General features: G+C 34.9%; 4 protein-coding genes and 1 pseudogene across 4 annotated transcripts in view; 2 read left to right on the top strand and 3 right to left on the bottom strand.

The window, feature by feature from the left end:
• Positions 1 to 341: 341 nt before the first annotated feature.
• LOC107625012 (putative pentatricopeptide repeat-containing protein At5g08490) lies at positions 342 to 7,876 on the top strand. Its single transcript, XM_016327522.3, has 3 exons — positions 342 to 3,064; positions 3,345 to 3,438; positions 5,475 to 7,876. The coding sequence occupies exon 1, from the start codon at positions 342 to 344 to the stop codon at positions 2,925 to 2,927; it is 2,586 nt and encodes an 861-aa protein (XP_016183008.2). The 3' UTR covers positions 2,928 to 3,064; positions 3,345 to 3,438; positions 5,475 to 7,876.
• On the top strand, positions 5,488 to 7,876 carry EMB2744 (Pentatricopeptide repeat (PPR) superfamily protein). The gene has a single exon (XM_088504981.1). It carries the CDS (start codon positions 5,488 to 5,490, stop codon positions 7,591 to 7,593), a length of 2,106 nt encoding a protein of 701 aa, XP_088361107.1. The 3' UTR covers positions 7,594 to 7,876.
• A 1,468-nt stretch (positions 7,877 to 9,344) lies between these two features.
• Positions 9,345 to 9,948, bottom strand: LOC107626931 (putative calcium-binding protein CML46 pseudogene; annotated as a pseudogene).
• A 4,483-nt stretch (positions 9,949 to 14,431) lies between these two features.
• On the bottom strand, positions 14,432 to 15,679 carry LOC148573217 (uncharacterized). Its single transcript, XM_088505716.1, has 3 exons — positions 15,327 to 15,679; positions 15,007 to 15,166; positions 14,432 to 14,908 (listed from the first exon to the last, which is right to left on the bottom strand). Exons 1-3 carry the CDS (start codon positions 15,677 to 15,679, stop codon positions 14,432 to 14,434), a joined length of 990 nt encoding a protein of 329 aa, XP_088361842.1.
• Positions 15,680 to 24,196: 8,517 nt separating this feature from the next.
• LOC107626932 (protein FAR1-RELATED SEQUENCE 6-like) overlaps positions 24,197 to 27,241 on the bottom strand; it is a 26,715-nt gene continuing 23,670 nt past the window's right edge. Inside the window, exons 2-6 of the mRNA XM_016329818.1 lie at positions 26,303 to 26,401; positions 25,681 to 25,832; positions 25,562 to 25,578; positions 25,175 to 25,441; positions 24,197 to 24,885 (exon numbers count right to left, since the gene is read on the bottom strand). Coding sequence (XP_016185304.1) covers positions 24,197 to 24,885; positions 25,175 to 25,441; positions 25,562 to 25,578; positions 25,681 to 25,832; positions 26,303 to 26,401 — 1,224 coding nt within the window. The remainder of the gene's footprint in view (positions 24,886 to 25,174; positions 25,442 to 25,561; positions 25,579 to 25,680; positions 25,833 to 26,302; positions 26,402 to 27,241) is intronic.

Below are 27,241 nucleotides of genomic sequence, written 5' to 3'. Positions count from 1 at the left end.
AGTTGGATATTCAAGTGAAAAAAACTTGACAAGAGGGGAAAAAATTTAAATTAAATTCAAGGAAAATTTAATGCAACTACAAGTAAGGACTCACCAGGACATTTCCAATGAGCACGCTAACTGTTTGGGAAAATGCCAAAGAAGAATATATATTTTTTTGTTCATCAATTGTGGCATGAGAATGAGGAATTCGGAAGCCTTAAAGTTTTGACATTTATGTAGCTTTCACTATTCACTGTGCTGTATTCACTTGGTGTTCTAATAATGTTGAAGCCTCGTAGTTTGTAGCTTCCTCTTTGAAGAAGGGCATGTTTCAGCACGATTTCAAGAAATGAGGCTCCATGATCAGGACCTTATGTGTTGATTCCAGGCACAAGGAAGCCTTGTCCCTTTTCCATCAATACATAAAGGGTTATGCAGATTTTAAACCCAATCACAGTGTTGTTGCTTCCATTCTCAAGTCTTGTTCTGCCCTATTGGCTCTCAAATTGGGCACAGCTCTCCATGGCTATGTTGTTAAGCAGGGCCATGGTGCTTGCCAGGTTACAAACAAAGCGTTGCTTAACATGTATGCAAAATGTGGCAAGCTTGTTGAATGTAATAAGATGTTTTATCAGCTCAGCCACCGTGATTCTGTCATTTGGAACATTGTTCTATCTGGGTTTTCAGGGTCCATGAAGTACGATTCGGTTGTGATGAGGATGTTTCAGACAATGCACTCCAATGGGGAGGCTAAGCCCAATGCAGTTACTGTTGCCATTGTCCTTCCTGTTTGTGCTCGTTTAGGGGATGTCGACGCTGGAAGGAGTGTGCATGCTTACGTTATAAAGTCTGGTTTTGAGGCGGACACTCTTGCTGGGAATGCTCTTATGTCAATGTATGCAAAGTGTGGACTGGTATCTCATGATGCATATGCTGTTTTTGACAACATTGGTCACAAAGATGTTGTTTCGTGGAATGCAATGATTGCAGGTCTTGCTGAGAATCTCTTGTTTGAAGATGCATTTACATTGTTCAGTTCAATGGTGAAAGGGCCAACACAACCAAATTATGCCACTACAGCAAATATTCTGCCTGTTTGTGCGTTGCTTGGTGAGAATGTTGCATACCAGTATGGAAGGCAAATCTACTCTTATGTGCTGCAACGGGCTGAACTGTCGGCTGATGTTTCTGTGTCCAATGCTTTGATTAGCTTCTACATAAGAGTTGGTCGGATGATGGAAGCGGAATCTTTATTTTGGGCAATGGATGCAAGGGACTTGGTCTCTTGGAATGCTATTATTGCAGGATTCACATCAAATGGTGAATGGTTTAAAGCGTTGAATCTATTGAGTAATTTAGTATCTCAAGAGATGCTATTGCCTGATTCTGTGACTATTGTTAGCATACTTCCACTTTGTGCTCAATTCAGAAACTTGCAGGTAGGGAAACAGATCCATGCATATATCTTTAGACACCATTATCTTTTTGAAGATACTACTGTTGGGAATGCTTTAGTTAGTTTCTATGCAAAATGTGGCAATACAGAGAAAGCATATCATACTTTCAATATGATACCTAGGAAAGATTTGATTTCATGGAATTCTATTCTTGATGCCTTTGGAGAGAAGAGGCATCATTCAAGATTTCTCAGCTTGTTACATACAATGCTTAAACTTGGAATTAGACCTGACTCAGTTACAGTATTGGCTACCATCCATTTTTGTGCTTCTCTCTTGAGAGTAGAAAAGGTTAAAGAAATACACACCTATTCAATTAAGGCTGGATTTCTAGTTAGTGACATTGCACCCGCAGTTGGAAATGCAATACTTGATGCATATGCTAAATGTGGTAACATGGACTATGCTAATAGAATGTTTCAGAATCTATCAGAGAAAAGGAATCTGGTCTCGTGCAATTCGATGATTTCAGGTTATGTGGGTTTAGGATCACATCATGATGCAAATATGATTTTTAGTGGGATGTCTGAGACAGATCTTACCACCTGGAATCTTATGGTTCGAGTATATGCCGAAAATGATTGTCGGGATCAAGCTCTCAGACTGTTCTACAAGTTACAAGCTCGAAGGATGAAGCCTGATGAGGTGACTATCATGAGCATCCTTCCGGTATGCACACAAATGGCATCGGCACACTTGCTAACACAATGTCACGGCTATATCATTCGTTCTTGTTTTGAGGATCTTCACCTAAAAGGAGCCCTCTTAGATGCATATGCAAAATGTGGTATCATAGGCTGTGCGAGTAAGCTATTTCGCGCAAGTGCTACTAAGGACTTGGTTATGTTTACTGCTATGATTGGCGGGTATGCCATGCATGGTATGAGTGAAGAAGCACTTGGAATTTTTTCTGATATGCTTAAAATGGGAATCAAGCCAGATCATGTTATCTTCACTTCTGTATTATCAGCTTGCAGTCATGCTGGCCTTGTAAACGAAGGTCTGAAGATATTTTATTCAATGGAGAAAATCCATGGTATGCAGCCAAATGCAGAACAGTATGTTTGCGTGGTGGATCTCCTTGCTCGAGGTGGCCGAGTTAGGGAAGCATATTCTCTCGTCACCAAGATGCCAATTGAAGCTAATGCCAGTCTTTGGGGGTCATTGCTTGGTGCCTGCAAAATCCATCATGAAGTTGAATTGGGGCGCATTGTAGCCAGCCATCTGTTCAAAATCAAAGCTGATGACATTGGAAACTACATTGTTTTATCAAATTTGTATGCAGCAGATGCTAGATGGGATGGGGTCATGGAGGTTAGAAAGATGATGAAGAATAAAGATTTGAAAAAGCCAGCAGGATGCAGTTGGATTGAAGTTGAGAGGAAACATAACATATTTGTGGCTGGGGATTGTTCCCACCCACATAGAAGCATTATTTACAATACTCTATCTACATTGGATCAACAAATTAAAGATATATGTAATTAAGTACCATAAAACTGTTGGCATTCAAATAATCACATATTAACACCAAGAAAAAGTAGTAGTATGATAAATATACAATTTACATAGAGCAAAGGTTCTTTCATCTTCTAGGCGACCTATATTCACTGGCAAGAGTGAAGGTAAATGCATCATGTTCTCCTTTTTGACCCATATTAATAATTTTTTTGTCCGGGTTGCTTTCTGAATTTTATATATGTTGCAGTTCATGAGTCTTGCCTATTTAATTGGATATGAAACTGAAATCGAAAGAAGTCCTGTCAATAGATACATTTTATACTTATGTTATCTTATTGTGATCAATTGTCATTCCATTAGTTGATAATCCAATACTTATTACACTACACTTGGCTAGACTCCTTATTTTCATTGTTTGATGATGATTTCTTTTCTTATGAGCAGTTCTAATCTCAGCTTGCTACCTTGGCCTAAGCCAGCAGTTTGGCCTTCATCAGCTCCTACAGATGCCTCAGCACAGGTGCTTGAGAAAGAAAAGGTAATTTGTAACCATTATTATCAACATAACAGAAGATTGTATTACCCAGAGTATAAACTTAGCAAAATATTATTGATTGCTAATTACATCACTTACTGCTTTTTCTTTCCTAAGGTTAAGTATTTCAATAAAAAGTTAGATTTGAATTTATTAGCCATGAAAGATAAAATTATCCTATCCAAAGATGATATATAATTTTTTAGATCATAGTCATGAAAATTCAGGAGACTTATTCTTGTTATCCAAATTTGTAAAATGATTGATTTTTACTACTTAAGATCTTGAGCTTGGGACTTAAAATATTTTCCTTAAAAATGCATACATTTTACACTAGCCAAAGGTATTAATGCGCCAAAAAACAAAATATGCTTATTTTTGTCATGTCAATATTTCAATTCTACATTTTTTCACGAATTCTGTTTATACTTGTTTGGAGGCTTCTTGTCATTTCTTATTCCCTTAGTAAAAGTTAAAAATTAGAGAAAGTACCTTCTATTGCCCTTAATAGAATTAGAACTTTACTCAAAAGTAGAACGAAAAGAATAATTTACTCATAAAATATTTTCAAAACACGTTTAATTTGTTGAAGCTATCATTTATTTCCCTAGATTTTTATGTATGCAAGTTCTTTTTAAATGATATGATTTTGTCTTTACAAGTGATTCTTCAAACTATGTTTAAAGCCAAGCCTTTTGGTACCCGTGCCTCTTGAACCTATTGTGCTGCTGCAAGAGGCCAACAAACAAAGGGCTTTATAAACAGCTTAATGAAAATGAGTCTATTCGGAACAAAGTACATTAAGCTGTTCATTTGGAAAATGAGTCCATTCGGAACAAAGAACAAAATCACTTGTAATTCTGAATGGACTCATTTTCATTAAGCTCAAAGTCTTTTTCTTCCTAAATTCAGGGCTTGAATTGGGTATCTGGTCATTTGTTTAATTCGTTTGAGCAACAGATAAAGTTTGATTTTTTTTAAAGTGATTTACACATAATTTAGAATTCAAATATGGAATATTGTCTACTGAGTTTTGCAAATAAATTATAATGGATGAATATTGTCTTTGAAATTTTTCTTTTTGGTCAAATTAATCGGCAAGAAGTCAATTTGTGCTACTTTCAATGTTTATCAAGCTTGCATCAACCCAAGCCTAGATCAAATATTTCAGGACACCGAGGAATGCTAAAATTTCATTGGTTAGTAAATGGAATTGTGTTTCTCTTTTTATGGACTGTTTGAGTTTGTCTGATAAGATCACTTTAGAATTTTAGACCTACTTTTACAAGTGCAAAGAAGTATTGCCAACAAGGAGCTGTAAGATTTCATATATATCCTGTTCTTGGGAAAATTGAATGGCATGTTGTAACTTTTCTCTTCTACTTTTAATGCTGCTGTATCTTGAGTGTTTTTACAGGAAAATGTATTATTATCTATTGTTCAATTGAATCCACATTTTGGTTTTAACTTTTTACTTTTTCTGGTTATTATGCTTTGGATAACTATCCTCTTTACGAGCATTTATCAAAAACTCTGGCCAAAAAGCTTTATTGAAATGTTTGTTTCTCTTTTTATTATTAAGTTTCTAATTTAGGATCTAGGAACCTCAATTGAGATGGATAGAACATTTTTCAAAAGAATTGTTCTCATGATTGCTTCTTACCAACCTATGTATCATTCTATTCACAAATCAATCCATGGGCAAAATAGTCTTTCTCATTTTGTATTCCAAACAAACTCATCTCTCTACTCTCTGCCTCCTTCCTCATTTCCATCGTCCTCCATGATCTAACTTAAAATGCGATGGAACAATGAGTAAATATTGATTAATAAGGACAACTCAGTCCTTAAAGGTAACAACCCATTTTACTTCAAAAAATGTCGGGTTGATTACTAATGACAAGTGTGTTTTACACTCTTTTGTATAGTTGGGAATCAATTTAGAATTTATTTTAGTCAGGGAATAAATATTTATTGGAAGAAATATTTACTCTCCTGTTTCTGTGTTGATTCTTATTTTTTAAATATGGTGCATGCAGTTTAAGGTAAAAGATGCTGGCAGTGAAAAAACTGCCACCAAAGCAACAGTTTGTACCATCCCTTGAAGACATTGTCAAGCTGCTTAAACTCTCAGCTGATTCCAAATGTTTACCCTTCGGAAAATCCATACATGCACAGTTGCTAATTCGGAACCAAGCTTCACACCACACTCACATATTCCAAATCAATTCTTTGATCAACTTCTACGTCAAATGTGGCCACTTGGTCCTTGCCCGAAAACTGTTCAACGAAATGCCACTTAGAAATGTGGTCTCTTGGAGTGCTCTGATGGCGGGGTATCTCCATAGTGGGAACCATTTGGAACCCCTTGTGCTCTTCAAGAGCATGGTTTCAACGCAAGAAGCGTGCCCCAATGAGTTCGTTTTAACAACCATTGTATCTTGTTGTTCTAATAGTGGAAGAGTCCATGAGGGTATGCAACTTCATGGGTATTTGGTGAAGTGTGGATTGGTGTCTCATAAATATGTGAGGAGTGCCCTTGTTCACATGTATTCAAGGTGCTCTCATGTGGACTCAGCATTGAAGGTTTTGGATATGGTCCCCAACCATGATGATGATGGTGATAGTGATGTCTTTTCTTATAATTCTGTGTTGAGTGCTCTTCTGGAATCCAGAGAGACGGAAGAGGTTGCTGGGGTTTTGGGGAGAATGGTGAATCGATGTGTGGTGTGGGATAATGTTACATATGTTAGTGTTATGGGCCTTTGTGCTCAAATCGGAGATTTGAAACTGGGTTCGCAAGTCCATGCTCGGTTGTTGAGGAGTTCGACGTTTGATGTCTATGTTAGTAGTGCATTGATCGACATGTATGGCAAATGTGGGGAAGCTTCGGAGGCAAGGAAAGTTTTCAATAGCTTGCAAGAGAGGAATGTGGTTGTGTGGACTGCTCTCATGGCTACTTACTTGCAGAATGGATATTTCGAGGAGACTCTGAATCTGTTTACCAGTATGGATAGAGAAGATACTCCACCCAATGAGTTCACTTTTGCAGTTTTAATTAATGCTTGTGCAGGTATAGCTGCACTGGGACATGGTGATCTATTACATGCCCAGGTTGAGAAGTTTGGTTTCAAGAATCATATCATTGTAAGAAATGCTTTGATCAATATGTATTCCAAGAGTGGCAGCATTGAGTCTTCATCTAATGTGTTCTCAGATATGATACATCGAGATATAATCAGTTGGAATGCTATGATTTGCGGGTACGCCCATCATGGACTTGGTAAACAAGCTTTGCTAGTGTTCCAAGATATGTTGTCTGTTGGAGTGTGTCCTACCTATGTAACCTTCATTGGGGTTCTTTCTGCTTGTGCTCATTTGTCTCTTGTACAGGAAGGGTTTTACTATTTGAATCATCTGATGAGGAAATTCCAGATTGAACCAGGATTGGAGCACTACACCTGTGTGGTTTTGCTTTTGAGCAGGTCTGGTTTGCTTGATGAAGCTGATGACTTTATGAAGACAACTCAGGTGAAGTGGGATGTTGTTGCTTGGCGAACTTTGATTAATGCATGCCATGTTCATCGAAATTATGATCTGGGAAAGCGAATTGCAGAATATGCCATAAAGATGGACCCTCATGATGTGGGGACTTACACATTACTATCAAATATGTATGCCAAGTCAAGGAGGTGGGATGGAGTAGCAAAGATTCGGAAGATGATGAGAGATAGAAACATCAAGAAGGAACCTGGAGCAAGTTGGCTAGAGATAAGAAACGATATCCATGTCTTTCTTTCAGAAGGCGACAATCATCCGGAATCTGTTCAGATTTATGAGAAAGTTCACGAGTTGTTAGCAATGATCAAGCCACTTGGGTATGTGCCGGATGTTGCTGCTGTGCTGCATGATGTAGAGGATGAACAGAAGGAAGGTTGTCTTGGTTATCACAGTGAGAAGCTAGCTATAGCATATGGCCTCATGAAAATACCTTCACCTGCACCAATTCGTATAATGAAGAACCTTCGGATGTGTGATGACTGTCACACCGCTGTGAAACTGATATCGAAGGCCATAAATAGGCTGATAATTGTTAGAGATGCTAATCGTTTTCATCATTTTCAAGATGGGTTCTGCACCTGCATGGATCATTGGTAGAAACAGAGATAAGTTTAGTGTATTCTGTAATCTAGCAATGTTTTATCTTGTTCAAGGTATTAGAGGATCTTTTTCTACCCATTTTTTGCCAAGGTATTAAACAGCACATCTACCGGTTACAGAAAAATAGAATACCAAGATTTAAAGCAATTAAGTTCCAAAATATAGTTCCTCACTTCTGCACATTGATGTACAATATTTATCTAGGATTCTTACTGTATATGTTATTGATTAGATTCTCATCCGTGGCAAGAAAAATGACAGAATTTCAGTTTCAGTGGCACTTTGGCATCATGAGTTTCCAAATCCTTGCTCTTCTATGTACTTAGTCTGTAAGAATTACCTTTTCTTCTGCTGAAAACATTTGCAGCTCTTTTATAGTCTTACAATCTTATTTGATCAGATAATGCAAACTTTTGACATAGAAAAGAAATTTGTTTGTTCATTTCCAAAACTCTCTATTCCATGCTTCTTACTCATCTTCTTGGACTTTTATGAACTAGTTATTCTTCACTTCTATCTTTGTTTCCTTCTAGTATTTTAATTCGTAGAGTATTTCATCAGAGATGAAGCGTTAATGTAATCACAACTTTTCAAATTATTTTCAATATTTATGCTGAGAGACAAGAACTATCAAAGGGAAAAATATATTAAGCAAACTAATATATATTATATAAAATACTGAGGGTAATTCACATAAAGAAATGAGATGCAAACCAATATTAGATGGATGCCCTAAAATTAAATACCTTACATGTATGTCAGAATTTAGAGTCTATTTTATGTAAATCGAAACTATTAAGTTCAATTTAGAGTCATTCCATGTAAATGGAATAAAATAAAGTCGATTTACCCTACAACGTAGTAAATTAAATAGAATAGATTCGATTTACTATGATGTGTAGTCGAATGAAGTAGCTTCGATTTATTAGGTGGGGAGATACAACCCATAGTACTACTCGAAGTTGTCCAAGGCAAATCGAATTAACAATTTTTAATTCAGTGGTTTTGATATCCCTAATAAATTGAATTACATTAATTTACATTAATTAGCTAGCAAGTAAAATTTATTATTTTTTGTCATTAATTAGCTAACAATATTTAAAAATGTGGACTTAAAATGTATTATTGAATTATTAGACTAAAAGAATTGGGTTGATATATAAAAATACCGATTAAAAAAATAAAAATTTAGATTGTAAAATTACTTTTTAATCCTCTAATTTTAGAGATTGAATTTAGAGTTTAAATTAAAATTCAGAATTTAAATTAGAAATCAAAATTTAAAGTTTATTATTTAAACTTTATAATAACAATATAATAAAAAAATTGATTGATATTTACTAAAACTTCCTAATTTTTTAATTAAACTCAAAAAATAAAAAATAAAAATATAACATTAATATCCCAAACTGTCAATATTATACTTGCTACAACGAGTATAAAGAAGGGTGTCGAATGATCTCACTAATCGAATTACAGAGGATGTTAGGAGTATAGATTGAATCTATTAGATCCAAATTACCATTGTAAATTAAATCCATTAAATTTGATTTATTAGGGACATCGAAACCACTAAATCGAAGAAGCTTGGTCATTCAATTTGCATCTCCCACCTATTCTATTGTAGACTCTAAATTTGGACATAGAGTAAGGTATTTGGTTTTAGGACATCCATGTAATATTAGTTTGCATTTCATTTCTTTACGTGAATTACCAAATACTTAAAAGTTAAAACAAGAACAAATAAATCAGCAAAAGCAGTTTTCCATTATTTTTACAAATTCATTGAAATCTATTCTTCCATCTTGATTCACATCATACTTCCTAATCATCTTTTAACAGTTCTCATGTTCTCTTGCTTCCTTCCATCTCAAGATTCTGAGAACTCTCTGCAACTCGCTTGCATCGATAAAGCCGTCTTTGTTCTCATGAAAGACATCGAAAGCATCCTTCAGCTCCTCAAGGCTTGGCTCCTGTTCCTCAAACATGCAGAAAGTTTCTTGGAACCAAACTGTTCTTGAAGTTCCTCACTTTCCGAGCTGCAAGAAAGTCTCTTTTTGCCATCACCATTTTCACATGATCCCTCTCAAGCTTCCCAAAATCTATGAAGCCACTTGGCTCATTGTGACAAATCTCAGGTCCAGAACTCAACTTCTCATCGAAACATGTATTTGAGTTACCATAATGAATTTGAGGCAAAAGAAAAAACCAGAGAGCTGAGATAAACTCATTGATTATGTTGTAAACTGTACAAAATAGGAAAACGTATTTGAAACCGAAAAATGGAGTTGAGTTGCCATCACTCTGTGATCTCTTCTCCTCATTAAAGCAGTGAAGCTGACCAACAACCATGGTTTCAAATATCCTTAAAAAATGAATGAAGTTAGCTCAAATTATTAGTTTGCTATCTAGTTAGCCTAAGAAGATGTGAAATCTATGGTTTGAGGGAAGGATGAAGGGTTGGTTATATATAACATGGTTCTAAAAACTGGATCAAATTGGCCGGTCGAACCAGTCCGACTGTGAATAAGAAGCTTTTTGTCACGGTAAATTTTAGAAAGTTAAATTTAACCGTGTTTGTATAGTTTTTTGGAGTGTTTGAGAATACTCTAGATGGTTTCGGAACGTTTTAGAATGTCCTAGAAGGTCCCGAAATATCCTAGAAGGTTCTAGAAGACTCTAGAAGGTCATAGAGTATTCTAAAAGAGTGTAGATGTATATAGAATTATGAAGAATAGTATGGAATAATCTAGAAGTATTTAGAAAGTTGTGGTATGATGGATACTTGTAATGAAGGTTCTAGATGATTAATTTAGACTGTTGATTAGATTTACTCCTAACCATCCATTGAGGAGGTGGATGGTTATATATAGGGTTGAGAGTTAGAGTTTGTATTTGTGAGTCATGTGTAAGTAATTTGTAACAAATATTTGAGTAATAAAGTGTTCTCTCCACCAAAGCTTCTTTTCTCTTGTGTTTTCTTGTATTCTTAGTTTTCTTGCTAAATATTGAGGGTTAGGCTGACTTGGTCTTAACTCAAGAGGTTGAGTAAGTCCGAGTGCCGGCACGGTAGTATTAGAGTGTGTCTAAGGCCGTGACAATTTGGTATCAGAGCTAAGGTTCGAGAGGGAGCACAAGTGATTTGTGGGTATGGTTTCTAGAGTAACCATGGAGCATTTTGAGTCTCAAAGAGGAAGGGATACTATTCCTTCTCAATGGGGAAACAAGAAGGTGCGCTCTTCAAGTGAGCCTAGAAATAAGAACTCTATCTTCTTAGAAGAGAGAGTTTCTATGTTGGAGAATGTTCTATCCTCTATGGATGAGCGCTTCCAAAGGATAGAAAATGACAAGGAGACCCTCGAGGTTCACGTGTTGGGAGAACTAGATGCTTTCAAAGAAAGCATCCTCCAAATCAAAGAGAAGCCTGAGAATTCCTTGAAAGTATTTGAGGAAGTTCGAGTTTGGTTCGAAAAGGCAAAATCTCAACCAACCATTATAAGGGAGACGACAAAGATTGATCTCCCTAAGCCAAAGGAGTTAAAGGGTGTGAGGGACGCTCGAGAGGTGGAGAACTTCCTATGGCAAGTGGAGAGGTACTTCGAAGGCCAAGGGGTGGTCCAAGAAGCAATAAAGGTATGCACTACAGCTCTCTAACTTTCTGATAATGCTACTTTGTGGTGGAGAAAAAAGTGCGTAAATATGGAAATGGATACTTGCAAAAACCATGTGAGTACTGTTAAACCGGTCAAAAACCTATCCGGTCGGGCCAAATCGGGACCCGTCCAATTTACATGAAACAATGCCGTTTTATGTTTCGTTTAAAAAAGGAAAGCAATCAGATTCCTTCCTTGTTCTCCCAGTGACCAAGCCGGCCAGCCCCTTTCTCCTTTTCTTTCCTTCAGAATTCAGAAGCTTGCACTGCCCTCAACCAAAAAACCCCTAGCAATCTAACCTCTACCGCTGCCGCAAGGCATGGGACACTGTTGCGGTTCGTTAAGCTTCTTTCTTCGTCCTGTTGGCATGCTCCAAGTCTCTGACCCCTGTTCGCTCTCACTGATCGCAACTTCTTCCTCGAGATCAGCTTGGTGTCCATTGTCTTCATCTGCTCAGTCGATTCCACCGACGTCCGTCGCGCTCAGGAGCTTCCGTCGTCATTTGGTCTCGTGTTTCAACTCTCCAACGCCTCTCCTCATTCACCTATCGTGTGGTCGTCATCTGCTTGCAATCATCTGCTCGTCGTCGCGCTCAACTGCTCAAATCGAAGGTCAGTGCTCAATGCTAGTGTCTGTTCATTTTTTTATGCTCTGTTCAAAAATGAGAACGAAGGTTTAGGATTCTGTGAGTGCTACTCAAATTGGTTTTTTCGTTCTTAGTTCTTAGGTTTAGGATTCTGCTATGGTTACAGCTATGACTACTCAGATTGATTTGTTGAACAAATAACTCTGCTCACTATTACTGTGATGTACTCTATTTTGTTGTCTTTTTTGTGCTAAAAAAAAATTGTGCTGAAAGCATTCAACCTTGAGAATCATTGTTAATCATTGAAAAAATTTGTTAATTAAAATTATGCTAAAATTTTGTTAAAATGATGAGTAATTACCTAAATCAATCCTAAGAATTTTAAAAGCGGACATTTTCCAAAAAAAAGATTAATACACACAAACATCTCCAAGATTTTACTCCAGCAGACAAATCAGTCTCCAATTCATTTTTTAGGAGAGTAATTACCCAGATCAGTCCCTAAGAATTTTAAAAGTAGACATTTTAGTCCCAAAAAAATTAATACACAAATCAATCTCTAACATTTTTTTTGTTAGACATAACAGTCCTCCGTAAAAAAAAAGTAAAATGAAATTATTATTATTAGTATTATTATTATTATTATTATTATTATTATTATTATTATTATTATTATTATTATTATTATTCCACAATAATACAGCACCATAGTTTTTTGTATTTTTTGGGCAAAAGTAATAATAAATTTATTTATTAAGTTCTTATATATATTTATAATATAAAAAGTGTGTTGGATTTTTTATTTAAATAAATTAAAAAATATTTTATTTATTGAAATAAATAATTTTAAAAACTATTATGAAAATACGTAGGATTACTTATCTCGTACAGTGTAAACGAGATAAGACAGTGCGCATGACATTTATATATCTCGTTTACAGTGTAAACGAGATATGTGCAAGCTTACCTCATTTACACTATAAACGAGATAAGACTGGGTAATGCCTATATATAGATATCATTTATAACAAGGTTCTGGGCTCCATTTCTAACTTTTTCACCACTTTATCCTCTCTTTTATCCCTTTCTGACCATATTATTGAGTAAAACGAAGATAGCGCGCGCAGATGCACGTGATCCGAATCTCAATAAACTGAACGCGACATGGCACTACGTCGGGACAGCCGACTTCGCGGTTAGTTTTGTTATCTTGACATTTATGTTATCCTATATATGTATAGTCATGGTTAGGATATTTGCCAAGAATTATAATACAATTTGTATCGTTAGCAACAGATCACTGATAGGGTATAATTCTAAGAATGTGGTTCTCGTTTTTTTGTAATTTAGTTTCTAATTATATAATTATTAATTTAAATATTAAATACTTGGGTAGATATTTTCCAACTATTGATCTTAGTTTATTGATTACATGTTTCTTAATTTATTAATTTAGTTATTAACTATCCAAATAAAAGTTATTTTTTAAGTTAAGTGAACAATTATGTAATTTTATATTTATCTAAATTAAATTATTAAGTAAAAGTTTGATAATTAGATTATTAATTACTTTAGTGAATGTTTTTATTTTAAGTAAAGAATTGAGGACATTTTTATTAATTAACTAAGTAAAAATTAACGTAAAAAGTTTTATTGACATAAATTCAGTTAGTACATACATGTAAATTTCTGTTAAATAAATGTATATAATAGTTAACTCGGTTTGTTATGTCGATGCACGTATACAAATTTTTTCTAATTGTGATTACTTATTTTTTGTCAGAGGCCTCGCCTACTTCTGCCTCGTCGAGTGAGTCACACACTTCCTCCATCAGATGCCATCGTCCCGTATTTGAGGGAGGCTGGATTCGGTGACACGGTGCCTCTCAAAAACATCGTCTTTGATAACTCCCAAATCACGGTATTCGTAGAGCGCTGCATAGACCATACCTCTTCTCCTGGCGCTCGACCTCATCCATGTCATTTCGGAACTCAGTAGAGACAGGTGTTTCGGTAGCCTTTCTGCGCATGAGTGGGTTAGGACGAAGCAGAGTCCCACACCACTCTGGCCAAAGCGCCTCGTCAGATATATGTGAAAACTCCATCCCATTTACCTTGAACACAGCCTTTTGCATGTACACCGGATGAATATATGGATCCCATTCGATGCTTGCGGCGACACAAGTGGCAAATGCATATCGGCATGGGTAGTGGAGAGATTGGAAAAGTCCGCTGTCACACGTACCCGTCGTTAGCCAAACATGGAATGAACCTTGCAACTAACCTCGAACGGCTCTAACTCCTCAACGACAAACACTGAAGCTCGTCTGTCACAATGGGTAACACGTATCTTTGGGATTCCCTCTTTGTTCTTTTCAACAGCTGACATCAGTCTTTGGAAGAAGCGATTTCCAGCCGCCAACTATGCCTGTGCCTCCCTACCCTTCGTGATGAACAACTTCTGCAGTCTCTCATACGTGATGTGCACGATGGCAGAAATTAGCAAGTATCGTGTACCTTTCAGTGCTGCATTGATGCACTCTGAGAGATCTGTTGCCATATGACCAAACTGGTGACCGCCGTCATAGTGTTGTAGCTATATTTCTTTGTTGAATCTACTAGCCCAGTCTGCCATCTCTCGCGACAAACCTCTCAAGGTATCCATGTACCACTCGTACCCAACTTTTCTTGGACTGTAAGTAGCGTTTATGAGGTATCGCTTGTCCTCGGCGGACTTGAAACGAGACATGAAGTTTGCGGCCATGTGTCTAACACAATAAGCATGGAACGCCCTAGGAGGTTGCCACCCACTTTCATCGGCCCTCAGTGCAACCTTGATCACCTGGAACCTATCGGAAATAATCAACAGGCCATTTTGTGGAGTGACATGCCATATTAGATTAGTCAGGAAGAAGGACCATGACTCCGTACTCTTGGACTCTACAATTGCAAAAGCAATAGAAAGGATATTGCTGTTGTCGTCTTGTGCCACTGCAATAAGCAACACACCATCATATCTACCATATAAATGCTTGCTATCGACAGAAACAAATGGCTTGCAATGCTTAAAAGCCTAAACACAGGATGGGAACGCCCAGAATACTTTGTCGAACATGCTACAGTTGCGGAACATAAGGTGCCCATCATAGTAAAGTAAGGCCCTGAGCTTACATATCGTTCCGGGACAACAACTCTACAGTGCTTGTAGTAGCTTCGGCACCTTGTTGTATGAGTCCTCCCAGTCCCCGTATATCTGTGCAATTGCCTTTTGCTTCGCCATCCAAACCTTTCTATACGAGGGTTTGAAGTGATAGCTTTGTCGAACTGCACCCTGCATGATGGTCTTGCAAATAAGGTCGTTGTCCAACTATAAATGGTCTTGGGACATGGTGGGTGCTAAACACGTATGCGCTCCACCAACCCTCTGAACCTCTCTAACAAAATAAAACATTCATTGTTGGAAACTACACTACAATTAAACTTGACTTCACCAGCATCTGAGGCTCTGTTGAAGGGCTACACGGAGATTCCAGGGACATCCAGTTGCAGATTGGCAGCAATGCACATGGTACTTTAATTGGTTTGATTTGAAAACTCGATACTCAACACGAATGCTGTAGTTCTTCACACCCTGCATTACTGCATCTCTACTTTTGACTCTGTGGCTGATCCGAAACTCTACCCCATCGTCTAGGTTGTGATCGTCTTCTCCAGTGTTGAAAAATGGAGATTTCTCATGCATCGCATCTAGATCTAATGCATGATAGTGACTTGGTACATCTGATAGCGTCGGAATCGGGTGGGGGAGAGGCAAAACATAGCGCACCACTGCCTCGACTGGCATCTCCAGTATAAACTCTTCATCATCATCATCTTAAGAGGAATCATTATCGTTGCTATCTGCCACATACTCTTTGTCGATGTCTTCATCACCCACATCCATGTCTTCCACTGGACTAGCAACATAAATCGGTGGTTGTGCTAGAGGTAGGTCATCCTGCACAAAACTCGAGTGGACGAATCCACTGCCATCAACATCACCAACCTCGGCGGAAAGCTCCATCGATTGTTTCGCCATGATTCTCCCATGGATGTCAAACATGAGTCGCACATGCTCGTCGCCCTGGAGCCGAAACAGGCGAAACCGAAAAACTCCATTACCCAACGGTGCTAGCAACCTATACACCATCCTTCCGATCTCTTTTCTCTCTAAACCACCAAGATTGCTCAATATCAGACTCTTCAACTTGAACAATGAACTTACGCGCCGAGTGCGCAATAGTAACAGATTATCACACTCAAATATCACTCCATTGTCACTGTTCTTCATACGACAATTGGGATACACATAGACAACTGCATATCTACTACTACTGGACATTTTTGCCTATTATTTGGAAGAAAAACCGAGGAGAAGAATATATGAAATGTATGTGGAGAATGCCAAAGGTTGCACATCCTTTTATAGTTGTTGAAAATTTGTCATAGTATATCTCGTTTACACTATAAACGTTATAATTTAACATGTATCTCTTTACAATGTAAACGAGATAAGATTGCACGTATCTCGTTTACACTATAAACGAGATATACACGTGTCAATTGTCATGCGCACTGTCTTATCTCGTTTGCACTGCAAACGAGATAAGTAGTGCTACGTATTTTTGTAATAATTTTTAAAGTTATTTATTTCAGTAAATAAAATATTTTTTAATTTATTTAAATAAAAAATCATATATATATTCACTTAATAATAATAATAATAATAATAATAATAATAATAATAATAATAATAATAATAATAATAATAATAATAATAAAATTATTAGAGATTATTCTACAAGAAATTCAGGGTTAAAAGCATTTGATATTTTTGTATTTATTATAATCAAATGATGTCCTATTTTAAAAGACATGTTTTATTAAAAGAAAATGTTTTAATTTGGATTTCAAAGCATCATTATTCACTTTACTTGTTTCTAACGAAAATAGTGTATTAATATGCTAGTGTCATCGTCTACATGCACAAAGCTAAGTTAATAATAATAAAGGTTGACATATAGTAAAAGTAAAATGGATCGGAAACTGTTATGTCTGACAGAAAAAAATGTTGGGGATTAATCTGTGTATTAATTTTTCTTGGGGACTAAAATGTCCACTTTTAAAATCTTTTGGGACTAATTTGGATAATTACTCTGCCAAAAAATAAACTGATAACTATTTTATCTGTCGGAATAAAATCTTGAAAATTAATCTATGTATTGATTTTTTTTAGATTAAAATATCTGCTTTTAAAATCGTTGGATATTAATTTGGATAATTACTCTAAAATTATTTTTAACCCAGCAAAAGTTAACCGATTTGACCAAAAGGTTGAAGTGATCAGAGTCAATCAACTTAATTGAAAGCGGAGCCAAAATTTAATCACGTAATTGAAGACAGCTTAACTTTTTTTAGCATATTTTGTTAACGAGAGATATGACGATTTATAAAATACAGACCTGCTATACATACAAGTTTTTTTGGTATACAAGTTGGCTCAATCCCAATAAAAACAATCCTCAATTTCGATGGCGTGTAAACACGCGCTTCCCCATCTCTTGAATAACGTAAAAACCATTATGACATGTGGTTCTTCTCCCTCAAGCAAAATCACAACGCTCAAAATTCAAACAAAGATCAAAATCTCTCAAAAATCTCTCAAAATCATCGCGAAAAAGTCAAGGAAGTTTCAAAGCTGTATTCAAAATCTTTAGCAACAAAGACAGAAAGAAAACACGAAAGATTATTGAAGGTAATGTTCACTAATCTTGCATTCTCTCACTTTCTCTCTCTCATTCTGATTCCAAAACCCTACATACTCATAAGTCTCTTTATTTAGTACAATCATATCGTGTTCTTACCTTTCAATGATTACTGTTTTGATTATACGCTTCATTTCAAAGTAAAATTGTTAGGTCGGTGTAACTGTTATGTTAGATCGGCATAAAAATATTACGTAGTTTTTGTCGTATAGTTTAACCAATATCTGCATGTGTTTGAAGCATTTGAATTTATTTTTGTGCATGTTTGAGTGTTTGCATATTTCGAACTACGTTGGTCTCAGAACTTGTTGAAAATGCTTTTGGTGTATTTTGTTGCTGTTTTGGTGTATTTGGAAATTTTTTTTGTTGTATTTCGTGTGAATTGAGATATACTATATCTGTTGTCCATTTTATGTTGTAACTAGAGAAAAGAATATTGTTATTCTGCTTCTGATGTTATTTTTATACATATTTGAGTGATTAGCAATGGTTTTTGTCTATTTTATGCATTGTTTCATTGAATTGCATGTTATTTTGAACTCATATTGTATGATGTAATTTTGGTGTATTTGGAAGATTTTTTGGTGTATTTCGTGTGAATTGAGGTGCACCTGCTGCTCTTGTCACCTATTAACCTTCTTTTTATTCCTTACAAAAGAAATGGAAAAAAATAAAGCACTAAAATATAATGTAAGCATATATATGTTTGAACAACTCAATTTATTTTGAATAAATGTTGTTTATTTACATGATTCTGATTTATTTACAGAAAAATCATGATTTGAGATGCTCGACCAGATTAATTCACAAAACTTCCAGAACATGCGCGATGAGAAGAAAGCCATTGTTCGAAAACTGGGATTTAGTGGTTTAATGCATATCCATCCGATGAATGTGCAACATAAGCTTTTGTAAGAGTTGGCATATTCTTTTGATCTGTCTCATAACAAAGTAGACACGCGGTATGGTATAATCAACTTCACCCTAGAAAATATAACAGCTGCACTAGGCTTGACTGTATCAGGTAAAAAACAATTTTGTAATAAATTGTGAAAATCAATTATCAGTGTATTTTCAACTTATTTCTGTGTTTTTGAGATATTTTTTGCTGCTTTTTCAAGTCCACTCTATCCAGAAAAAAATTAACTTTCAAGAAAGTTTTTAGAAGCTTCCAAGGCAAGACTTTGTCCCAATTATCAACACCTATGATGGAGATGAGTGTTGATGGGAAGGAAATCGGCTAAGATTCAAGAGGTTATTCATCCTCTACATTCAGATGTCTTTCTTGTTGCCGACAATGGTAAACAAAGTTTCTCTAGTTCACTTGCCGCCGATTATTGACTTGGGTGCAATACTTGAACACAATTGGGATGGTCATGTGCTGAACTTCCTCATAAAGGGCATCAAACAGCACATAGTCGAAAAGAAATATGTTGTTAATGGCTGCTTGTTTGCTCTAATGATTATATATTTTTACGAATCAACATACAAATAAATCGGCAGATGCAATTTTTTGACCACCATGGGTCCAACATCAGACTAGGCAATTACTGGTTAGAAGAATACAAGCTGAGATCAAGTAAGACATGGTAACTGAAGAGAATTCCTTCTTCAATTTCAGTGTATTTCTTATAGATATATTGTGTAAATACATGTTTTTTCTGTTTTAGGAAATTGTGAAAAGAGCATAGGTCAGAAAACAACTAAAACAGAGAAAGAAGGTAGAAAAGAAGAAAAAGAAGAGTATGATTGTTGCTGAATTCGAGTATAATTTTAAAAATGACTTGGAGGACACACAAAAAACAAGAAAACAACCTATAAGAGCAGCAAAGAAAAAGTAGTCTTTTTCAGTGTATTTTTTACCGTTTTATTTTGTATTTTTGCTTGATGATTGACTCATTTTCCAAGATGGAGTCCAAGAAAAGAAAGCACATTTATGAGGATTCATCTTCTGAAAAAAAAAGTGAATCTGATAATGTGTAAGATTCAGAAACTATGTCTTGGTTTTTCGTCAAAATTTTATTTATTAACCAAATTTTTTTAATGTATTGTCAGAAGCGAAGAAAGTGAGAAAATAAGAAAACAAAGATTGAAGAAAAAAATTCACAAGCCTGCAAAAAAGTAAGTATTATTTTGACCAATTTTATTATGTTTATTTGCCTGATAATTTTTTGCTTTTTCAGGATGCAATCCAAAAAAAGAAAACAGATTATTGAGGATTCATCTTAGGAAAAAGAAACCGAATCTTCCGAAAAAGAAACTGAATTTGAGAATGAGTAAGATTCCAAAATTTTCATTGTATTGCTATCTTTATTTTTTTTTATCAAAATTTTCTTTATTAACAAAATTTTTTGCACGTATTATTAGAAGTGAAGAAAGCGAGAAAATAAGAGAAAGAAAATTGAAGAAAAAAAAACCTGCAAAAAAGTAGGTGTTCCTTTATTTAGTGAATTTTATTATGTTGATTTGCTTGAGGATTGTTTGCTTTTCCAGAACTAAATCCAAAAAAAGAAATAGGTGGTTGAGGGCTCATCCTCCCACAAAGAAACTGATTTTGATAATGAGTACGATTGAGAATCTATCATTCTAATGCTATGCTTGTCAATTTTTGGTGTATTTTGGCAATTTTATTATATATTTTGTTGCCTGATGATTGCTTGCTTTTCCAAAACTGAATCTAGAAAAAGGAAACAGGTGGTTGAGGACTCATCCTCCCACGAAGAAACTGATTCTGATAATGAGTATGATTGAAAACCCATCATTGTAATGCTATGCTTGTCAATTTTTGGTGTATTTGGAAAATTTTACTGTGTTTTTGTTGCCTGATGATTGTTTGCTTTTTTCAAGATGCAAGAAAAATTCACTGATCTTCCAAAAACTGGGCTTCACTCCACCGAAGCTCACTATGATCCTTCAGACACGTAAGATTCAATATGTAAAATCCTTTCTTTGCTAAAATTTTCTAAAACTTGATGTAATTAATTACTCTAGTTTTACTGAATAATTTTTATTTTGTCCATAGAATACCATCTGCAAATTTGGCAAGTGAACATGATGATGTGTTCCAAACACAGACAAGCCTTCACAATAGTGTAAATCAATTGAGTGATAACATGTATTCTCTATTTCTCTTATCATTTGTTTAATTCTTCTGCTACCATATTCTAGTTTTGATTTCATATATATATTCTTTAGAAAAAATTCCTTTAAGATTTTACTCAAGAAAAAAATGGCAAAAAAAAAAAAAGAAAAAGCTGCAACTATGTAAGTTCTCATAAAACAGAAGTTGTGTTTATATTGAATCTTTGAGGTGTATTGGTTTCGGTGTATTTCATGTTGAAGGAACAAGATGAATCATTAAATGAAGCAGCTCTTGTTCTAGAAGCAATAATAGGTAGTGATTCTCAAGAAAAAAATGATTGTTCTTTAGAAAGAGACTCATTCTGAATCAGAACCACTCGACATGTGAGTTTTCCAACTTACTTTCAATCTTCTATGCTTTGAGTTAATCATTTCCACCTGAATGTTTACTCAATATTAACTTTTTATTTTTGTTTTCATTAGACTTCTACTTCAAATATGTGCACCTCCATCAGAAACAACAGCCTCGTCAAGCCCCATCAACCAACTGCTGCAAAGTCTCCCGGCGAGGAATATACAGAAGAAACTATTAATGCGTAAGGAATAATAAGTTACATGTCTTTTTAAATACCAGTGTATTTGGTTCTTATTTTGGTGAATTTCATGTGAATTAAGGTGCAATTACTTTTTTTAATTTAATTCCTTTTCTATAATCCTGCAGTACTCCACAACCCCATGACCCTGCTGAAAACACACCAACAAAGCCAGTAGCTCCTAATATAAGTTCTACATAATATAATTCTCTTTCAATATTTTCTGTCTATTCTTATACTATTTTATATGTCACCAGGCAGTCAACCACCATCTCAAGCCAATGTTGGATTAATGATGGTTACCAAGGCAGCATCATTTCTAAAGCATGACATTCATGCACCGTCATTCAGCCTTAGCTTTTCTGAATTGAGTCAAGAAGATACACTTACTCAGGAGGGTCAACCAGTAGTTGAAAAGGAAAAATATCAAGAGAGCCCGATATTCGTTGAAGAATTAGAAGAGTTAGTGGAGCAGGTTGTAAATACTGGGGTTGCAGCGGCATTAAATTTTACTGAGAATAAAAGTTTTCCATGCCAAAAGGTGCATCCTACCATGAGCTTTGTTAACAAGTTCAAAACTCCTGTGAGGCGGAGCGAAATAACTGCAACTTTAAGGAAAAATGCTTTCTCTGGGCCACAACTGTCAAGACCTATGACGATACAAGAACTAACAAGCCCCAGTAACAAGAGGGCACAATATTCACCCTAAACCATAAATATCTGCTGAAAATAACAAGAGGGCACTTTGCATCTTTAAAAGCCAATACATATGTCAAAAATCTGGTAATCTTAGAATAACATTAATTATTTTCTTATGAGTTATTGTGCCATATATGTAATAACTTTAGGTTTTTTGTTTTCCTAGGTTGTCTCTGCAATGTGTCTTTTTCTGAACAAAAAAAAAATGAAAGATTTGAAGAACAAATATATTGTCTCACTCCCTGATATTGTGGTAAGGTGTAGTAAATTCAAATTTCGGTATATTTTTAAAATGTATTGTTTGTTATAACTGTTTCTTTCGGTGTTATACAAATTCTATAGAATTTGGCTTTGAGGAATCATCAGGACAAGTTCAAACAACCAAGAACTAACAAGCCCTTCGATATTCAAGACTATAAGGACTTCATCCCATATTTAGACAAGAAAAAGTTGGCATGCCATATATTTGTAAGTTTTCGTTTATAAAGCTTCTTAAACAATTCTTTCATTAGGTGCCAATTAAACCAAAAAATTATTCTCTTTGGCCAAACTTCAGATATTTGTCCCAGTTTGTTACGGAAAACATTGGTGGATACAGATGCTGGCTGTTAAAAAGAAGAAATTAATGTCCTTGACCCATTTCACAAAAAATCTCCTTAGAAAGAAAGAACAACACTTAATAAATTTGTTGTAAGTTGCTTCTGTTTTCTCTATAAATTCCTTGGTTTCTGTCTATTATAAGCAATATAAAAGTTCGGTGTAGTTCTATTTGAAATAAGATGGATTATTGGTTCATTTTAGTGTAATTTGGTATTAAATATAGTCTTTCTTATATTTTGCTTTTTTGGATTTTAGGGCTACATGATTTCAAGAATGAGGGAATTTGCTGGAGGACAACCTCTAACAGACAAGGATGACGAAATTGAAGCACCATATGTTAACATCGCTGGGCAACATACCCAGTATAAATCTTTCTATCTGAGATATTTTGTGTTTTTTCTTTTACTGTTATAATTTATTTTGCTAATATATTTTTGTTTTTAGCTTTAATTATGCCATTTATGTGATGAAATGGTTCGAGATAATTGAACCAAAAAACATCAAAAAGGACAAATATGAATTGGAGAATTGGACACAGGTAACTATCTTTAAAAATAGATAACTCTATATTACTAAATTAACAGAGTTTAATAAAATAAAATTTTTTAAACTGTAAGAAGAAGTGGATCATTTAGGAGTTGAATATGCGTTACTGATTCTATTTGATGAAATCAATTGACTCAGAGATAAAGCCATTCAAGATTGTGAAGCCATAAGATTGTCCAAGCCATCTGTGGCATTATTGAGGACTTATTGTGAATTGCGTTCAGAAGATATCGACAGTGAATAGTTTGAATGTTGTAGACTGTTAAAAATTGTGTACTAAATTGTCTGTTTAAGAACATATTTTCTATCTTTGTGAATATTTAATCCAAGCTTTTTATAAATATTCTTTGCAAAAATAAACTTCTATGAAACTGTCTATGCTGTATTGAAATGCTGTTAATCTGAATGAATCCAGGTTCAAAAAAATCCAGGAAAACAAGATTAAATTGTCTAATACACCAAATTCCTTTACGAATACACCAAAAACTATTTGAAATACATCAAAAAACGTGCATACATATTTTTCTATAAATTATAACCAGAAGATATGAGAATTCTGTAATTTGAATCGTTACTCTCCTTAAATATTGAATTGTCTATGTATTGTATATTTAAAAAAACAGATCCCTTCAGATAGTTGAAGACACTAATTTTGAAACAAACAACAATATGAGAAAATGGAACAAAATAAGAAAATATCAAAAAGAAGAGCATGCAGAATACATAGAAATTGTTTTGCAATACAGTTAAATAGTGTCACACTACACCGGAAAAACTATCCTATGCTACTAAATCTCTGAACTGATAATTCATAACATGTCCATGATATTGGTTGGAATTTGACTACAGTAGTGAACCACCATAAAAAGGGTTCAACTGCAAAAAATAAATCTTATATTAGCAAAACTAATAACAAACAAAAATAAACTCAATTCCCCCTGTTTAAAGAACATCACTTTTACCTCACTTAGAGCTTTCGCTTTCTTTTTCTTTGAAGCATTTGCAATCTATTTTTCGGTCTTTGATCCCAGTCTATTTTTAGGACATCCTCTTGTTCTCACGTGTGGAGGCTTTGAAGCTCGTTAATATCTTCGAAGGAAGCATCTTCGTGAGATAACGAACATTTTTTTTTCTTTTGGCTTTGTATTCTTGCATCTCAACCATAACATTATCGTAAGCGCGGTGCAGAATCGCAGTCAACTTCTCAAATTCTGATGCAAATTTACAGATATTTTGTGACCGAAACACCAAATTGTCAAATCTCTTGCTTATTGGCTCCAACAAAAACTCATCGTGGCCGCTCTTGATATGTATGTGCCTCCTCTTTACATTCTTGCTCCATCGTTCTAATATATATCTTGGTGACACTTTATTCACTCGCTCAAAGCTTAGGACGCTCAGAGAATGACGGCACAATATCCCTCTTGACTCGAATAATAAGCACTGACATTTAACTTCAGCTGATATCCTATCGTATGTAACCGCAAACTTGTTAAATGTTGAGTTAGAAACCTGTTCTACAACTTCATATACCGTATAGCCTAGAGCGGAGTGCGTTGATATTGTGATGCAATTCACCTTTCCTCTGAATTGTGCTTGGACTTTTCTGAACTTCTCAAGAGTATACACATATTGAAACTGAGCTTCTATTGAGGATTTTGTTGCACACGGTATGACGGTATGAAAATTTGCAGCATCCAATTCTCTTTCTCTTTGCTCTCTACTTCCTAGGCAATTATCATACTGTTTGACGAATTGGATAAGTAAGCTGGTGCGCGCAATAAACTTGTTTAAGAAAGCATGCATGCTTTTACTCCTTTGTGTACTTCTCATCCTGGTCCAGAAGTAGTGATCGAGATAAACTAGAATCCATAAATGACGATCTTCGAAAAGCTCTAAATAAACACCTAATCAGAACTAAAATACACCGAAAAACATACAATTTGACACCTCTACAGCACAAGAAAAACACATACTAAAATTAACAACATCAGTTAATCTTGAAAAAAACATTACCTGAAAGCCATTTGTTGTCCCCAAGACCATACTTCATCAGAAAATCATTCCAATTCCTATCAAATGATTCTTTTGTAAGAGAGTTTCGAACAACATGACTCATCTCGTGTTCATTTTTTTTGTGTCGTTTGTAGCCATTTAATTTACTTGGGATCTTCTTCATGATATGGCAAATACACCACCATTGAATTATTGTGGGCATACAAGCCTCAATAGCCCTTTGGATCGATACACATTGATCGATAAGAATGCCTTTCGGAACATTTCCTACCATGCAATGAAACTAACATTCACATAATCATTTGAATGATTAAGTATCTTCATTTTTCATCAAAGCACATCCCAATAGTGTTGACTGACCGTGGTGATTCACCCCAACAAAAGAACCAAAAACCAAATTATACCTGAATACAACGACACAGAAACAAAATCATTAATACACTAAAATAATATCTCTATACACCGAAAATGGTACCAAATACATATAAACCAGAACAGCATATTACCTGTTTGTATTGTAAATAATATCGAATGAAATAACATCTCCAAAATACTCATAGGCAGCCCTGCTTCTTGTGTTGGCCCAAAAAGCAATCTTAATCGATTGATCAACCTCAAATTCAAGCTCGAAAAAAAATTCTGATTCTTCACTTTCATTCTTAATAAGTATTTCCCAAATTCTTTTGCATCCTCTAGTTCCGAAACATTCTATACTTCTCTTATGATGTAATTTCTCACATCTTTTTTAATAAAACTTAATTCACGATGACCCCGCTGCTGCGACAAATGATTGGTATGTTTTGCTTGGTCTGATTCCAACTTCCTCGTTATTCTCTATTGTACGTCGTACGGACATGCTTAATTCCCTGTGTTGTTTAAGATCTCTGCTTGATTTGGACAACAGCGATGTGAATGATGAAACATAACCTTCGAAATGATCCAAACACTAACGTCCTTCAATATGTTTTTATAAATTCTTGCAGGACAATTTAATCCAACTGAGGGATTTATCTTCTTAGTTGGAGATATGTTCGATTTTCATTTTCTCTCTCTACTACATATAATCAATTGGTTTTTAATTTTATTTTTCTTCTTATTTGTGCTCCGAATTCTTGTAGAAACACCTACAATTTTCGAATAATCTTTATAGAATTTTATAGCATTTTCAAGCGTGTTAAAAGTCATCTCAACCTTTGGAACAAGCTGCTCATCAACGTCGTATAGAAACTGCAAAATAGATAAAAAATAGTTCACAATACACCATATTAAAAGCTAGCATCATTGAAGTTCATCATAAAAAATAATAAAATCAGATTCAGAACTCATCATCAAATAGATCCTAAATGATTCAACTACAGAATCATAAACTACTAACAAACTACATTATCTAGATTCAAATCACCTCACTACTTGATTTGATTCAAAATAATAATACAATTCACCCTCGTTCAATTAAAAGTCTGAACCAATAATACACCGAAAAGAGTTCAGATATACACCAAAACGAGAAATGGAACATATTCAATTTAAACCATCAATGATGAACAATAATTTTCACAAACAAAAACATTATTCACTTACAGAATCATCAACTACTAGAATCGAACCACACCTCAGCTACTTCATTGGATTCAAAACAATAATCTACTTCGCTCTAGTTCAATTGACAATCTGAACTTGAATAATTCATTATCTTCAACAAAGATAACTGTTCAAAACTAATTTCAGAGCTTGATTTCAAAAATGTATAGAACGAAAAAAATCATGAAAACTAAAGCAAGAGAACGCAAAGAACGAAGGAAGAAAAACGCAGAGATGTAAGAGAACGTAGATCGAAAACGCTGATAAAATTCAAAAAAGAAAACGAAATCCTTTCAAAAAAGGCAGTTATATATTCGTCCGTTGATTGAAAATTTGGTTAGATAGTGGCGCGTGAAGTGAATTAGATTAAAGAGATTTCTATAAACTTATATCGAAAAATAACTTGTATGTAAAAAATATTTCTATAAATAAAAATTGATATATTTTATTATTTAGATTGATTTTGATGATTTATAATTATAACCA

The sequence above is a fragment of the Arachis ipaensis genome, chromosome B2 (genome assembly GCF_059453495.1).
Source record: "Arachis ipaensis isolate K30076 ecotype BB chromosome B2, ASM5945349v1, whole genome shotgun sequence".
Classification (NCBI taxonomy): domain Eukaryota; kingdom Viridiplantae; phylum Streptophyta; class Magnoliopsida; order Fabales; family Fabaceae; genus Arachis; species Arachis ipaensis.
This window is presented reverse-complemented; position numbering and strand designations above follow the sequence as displayed.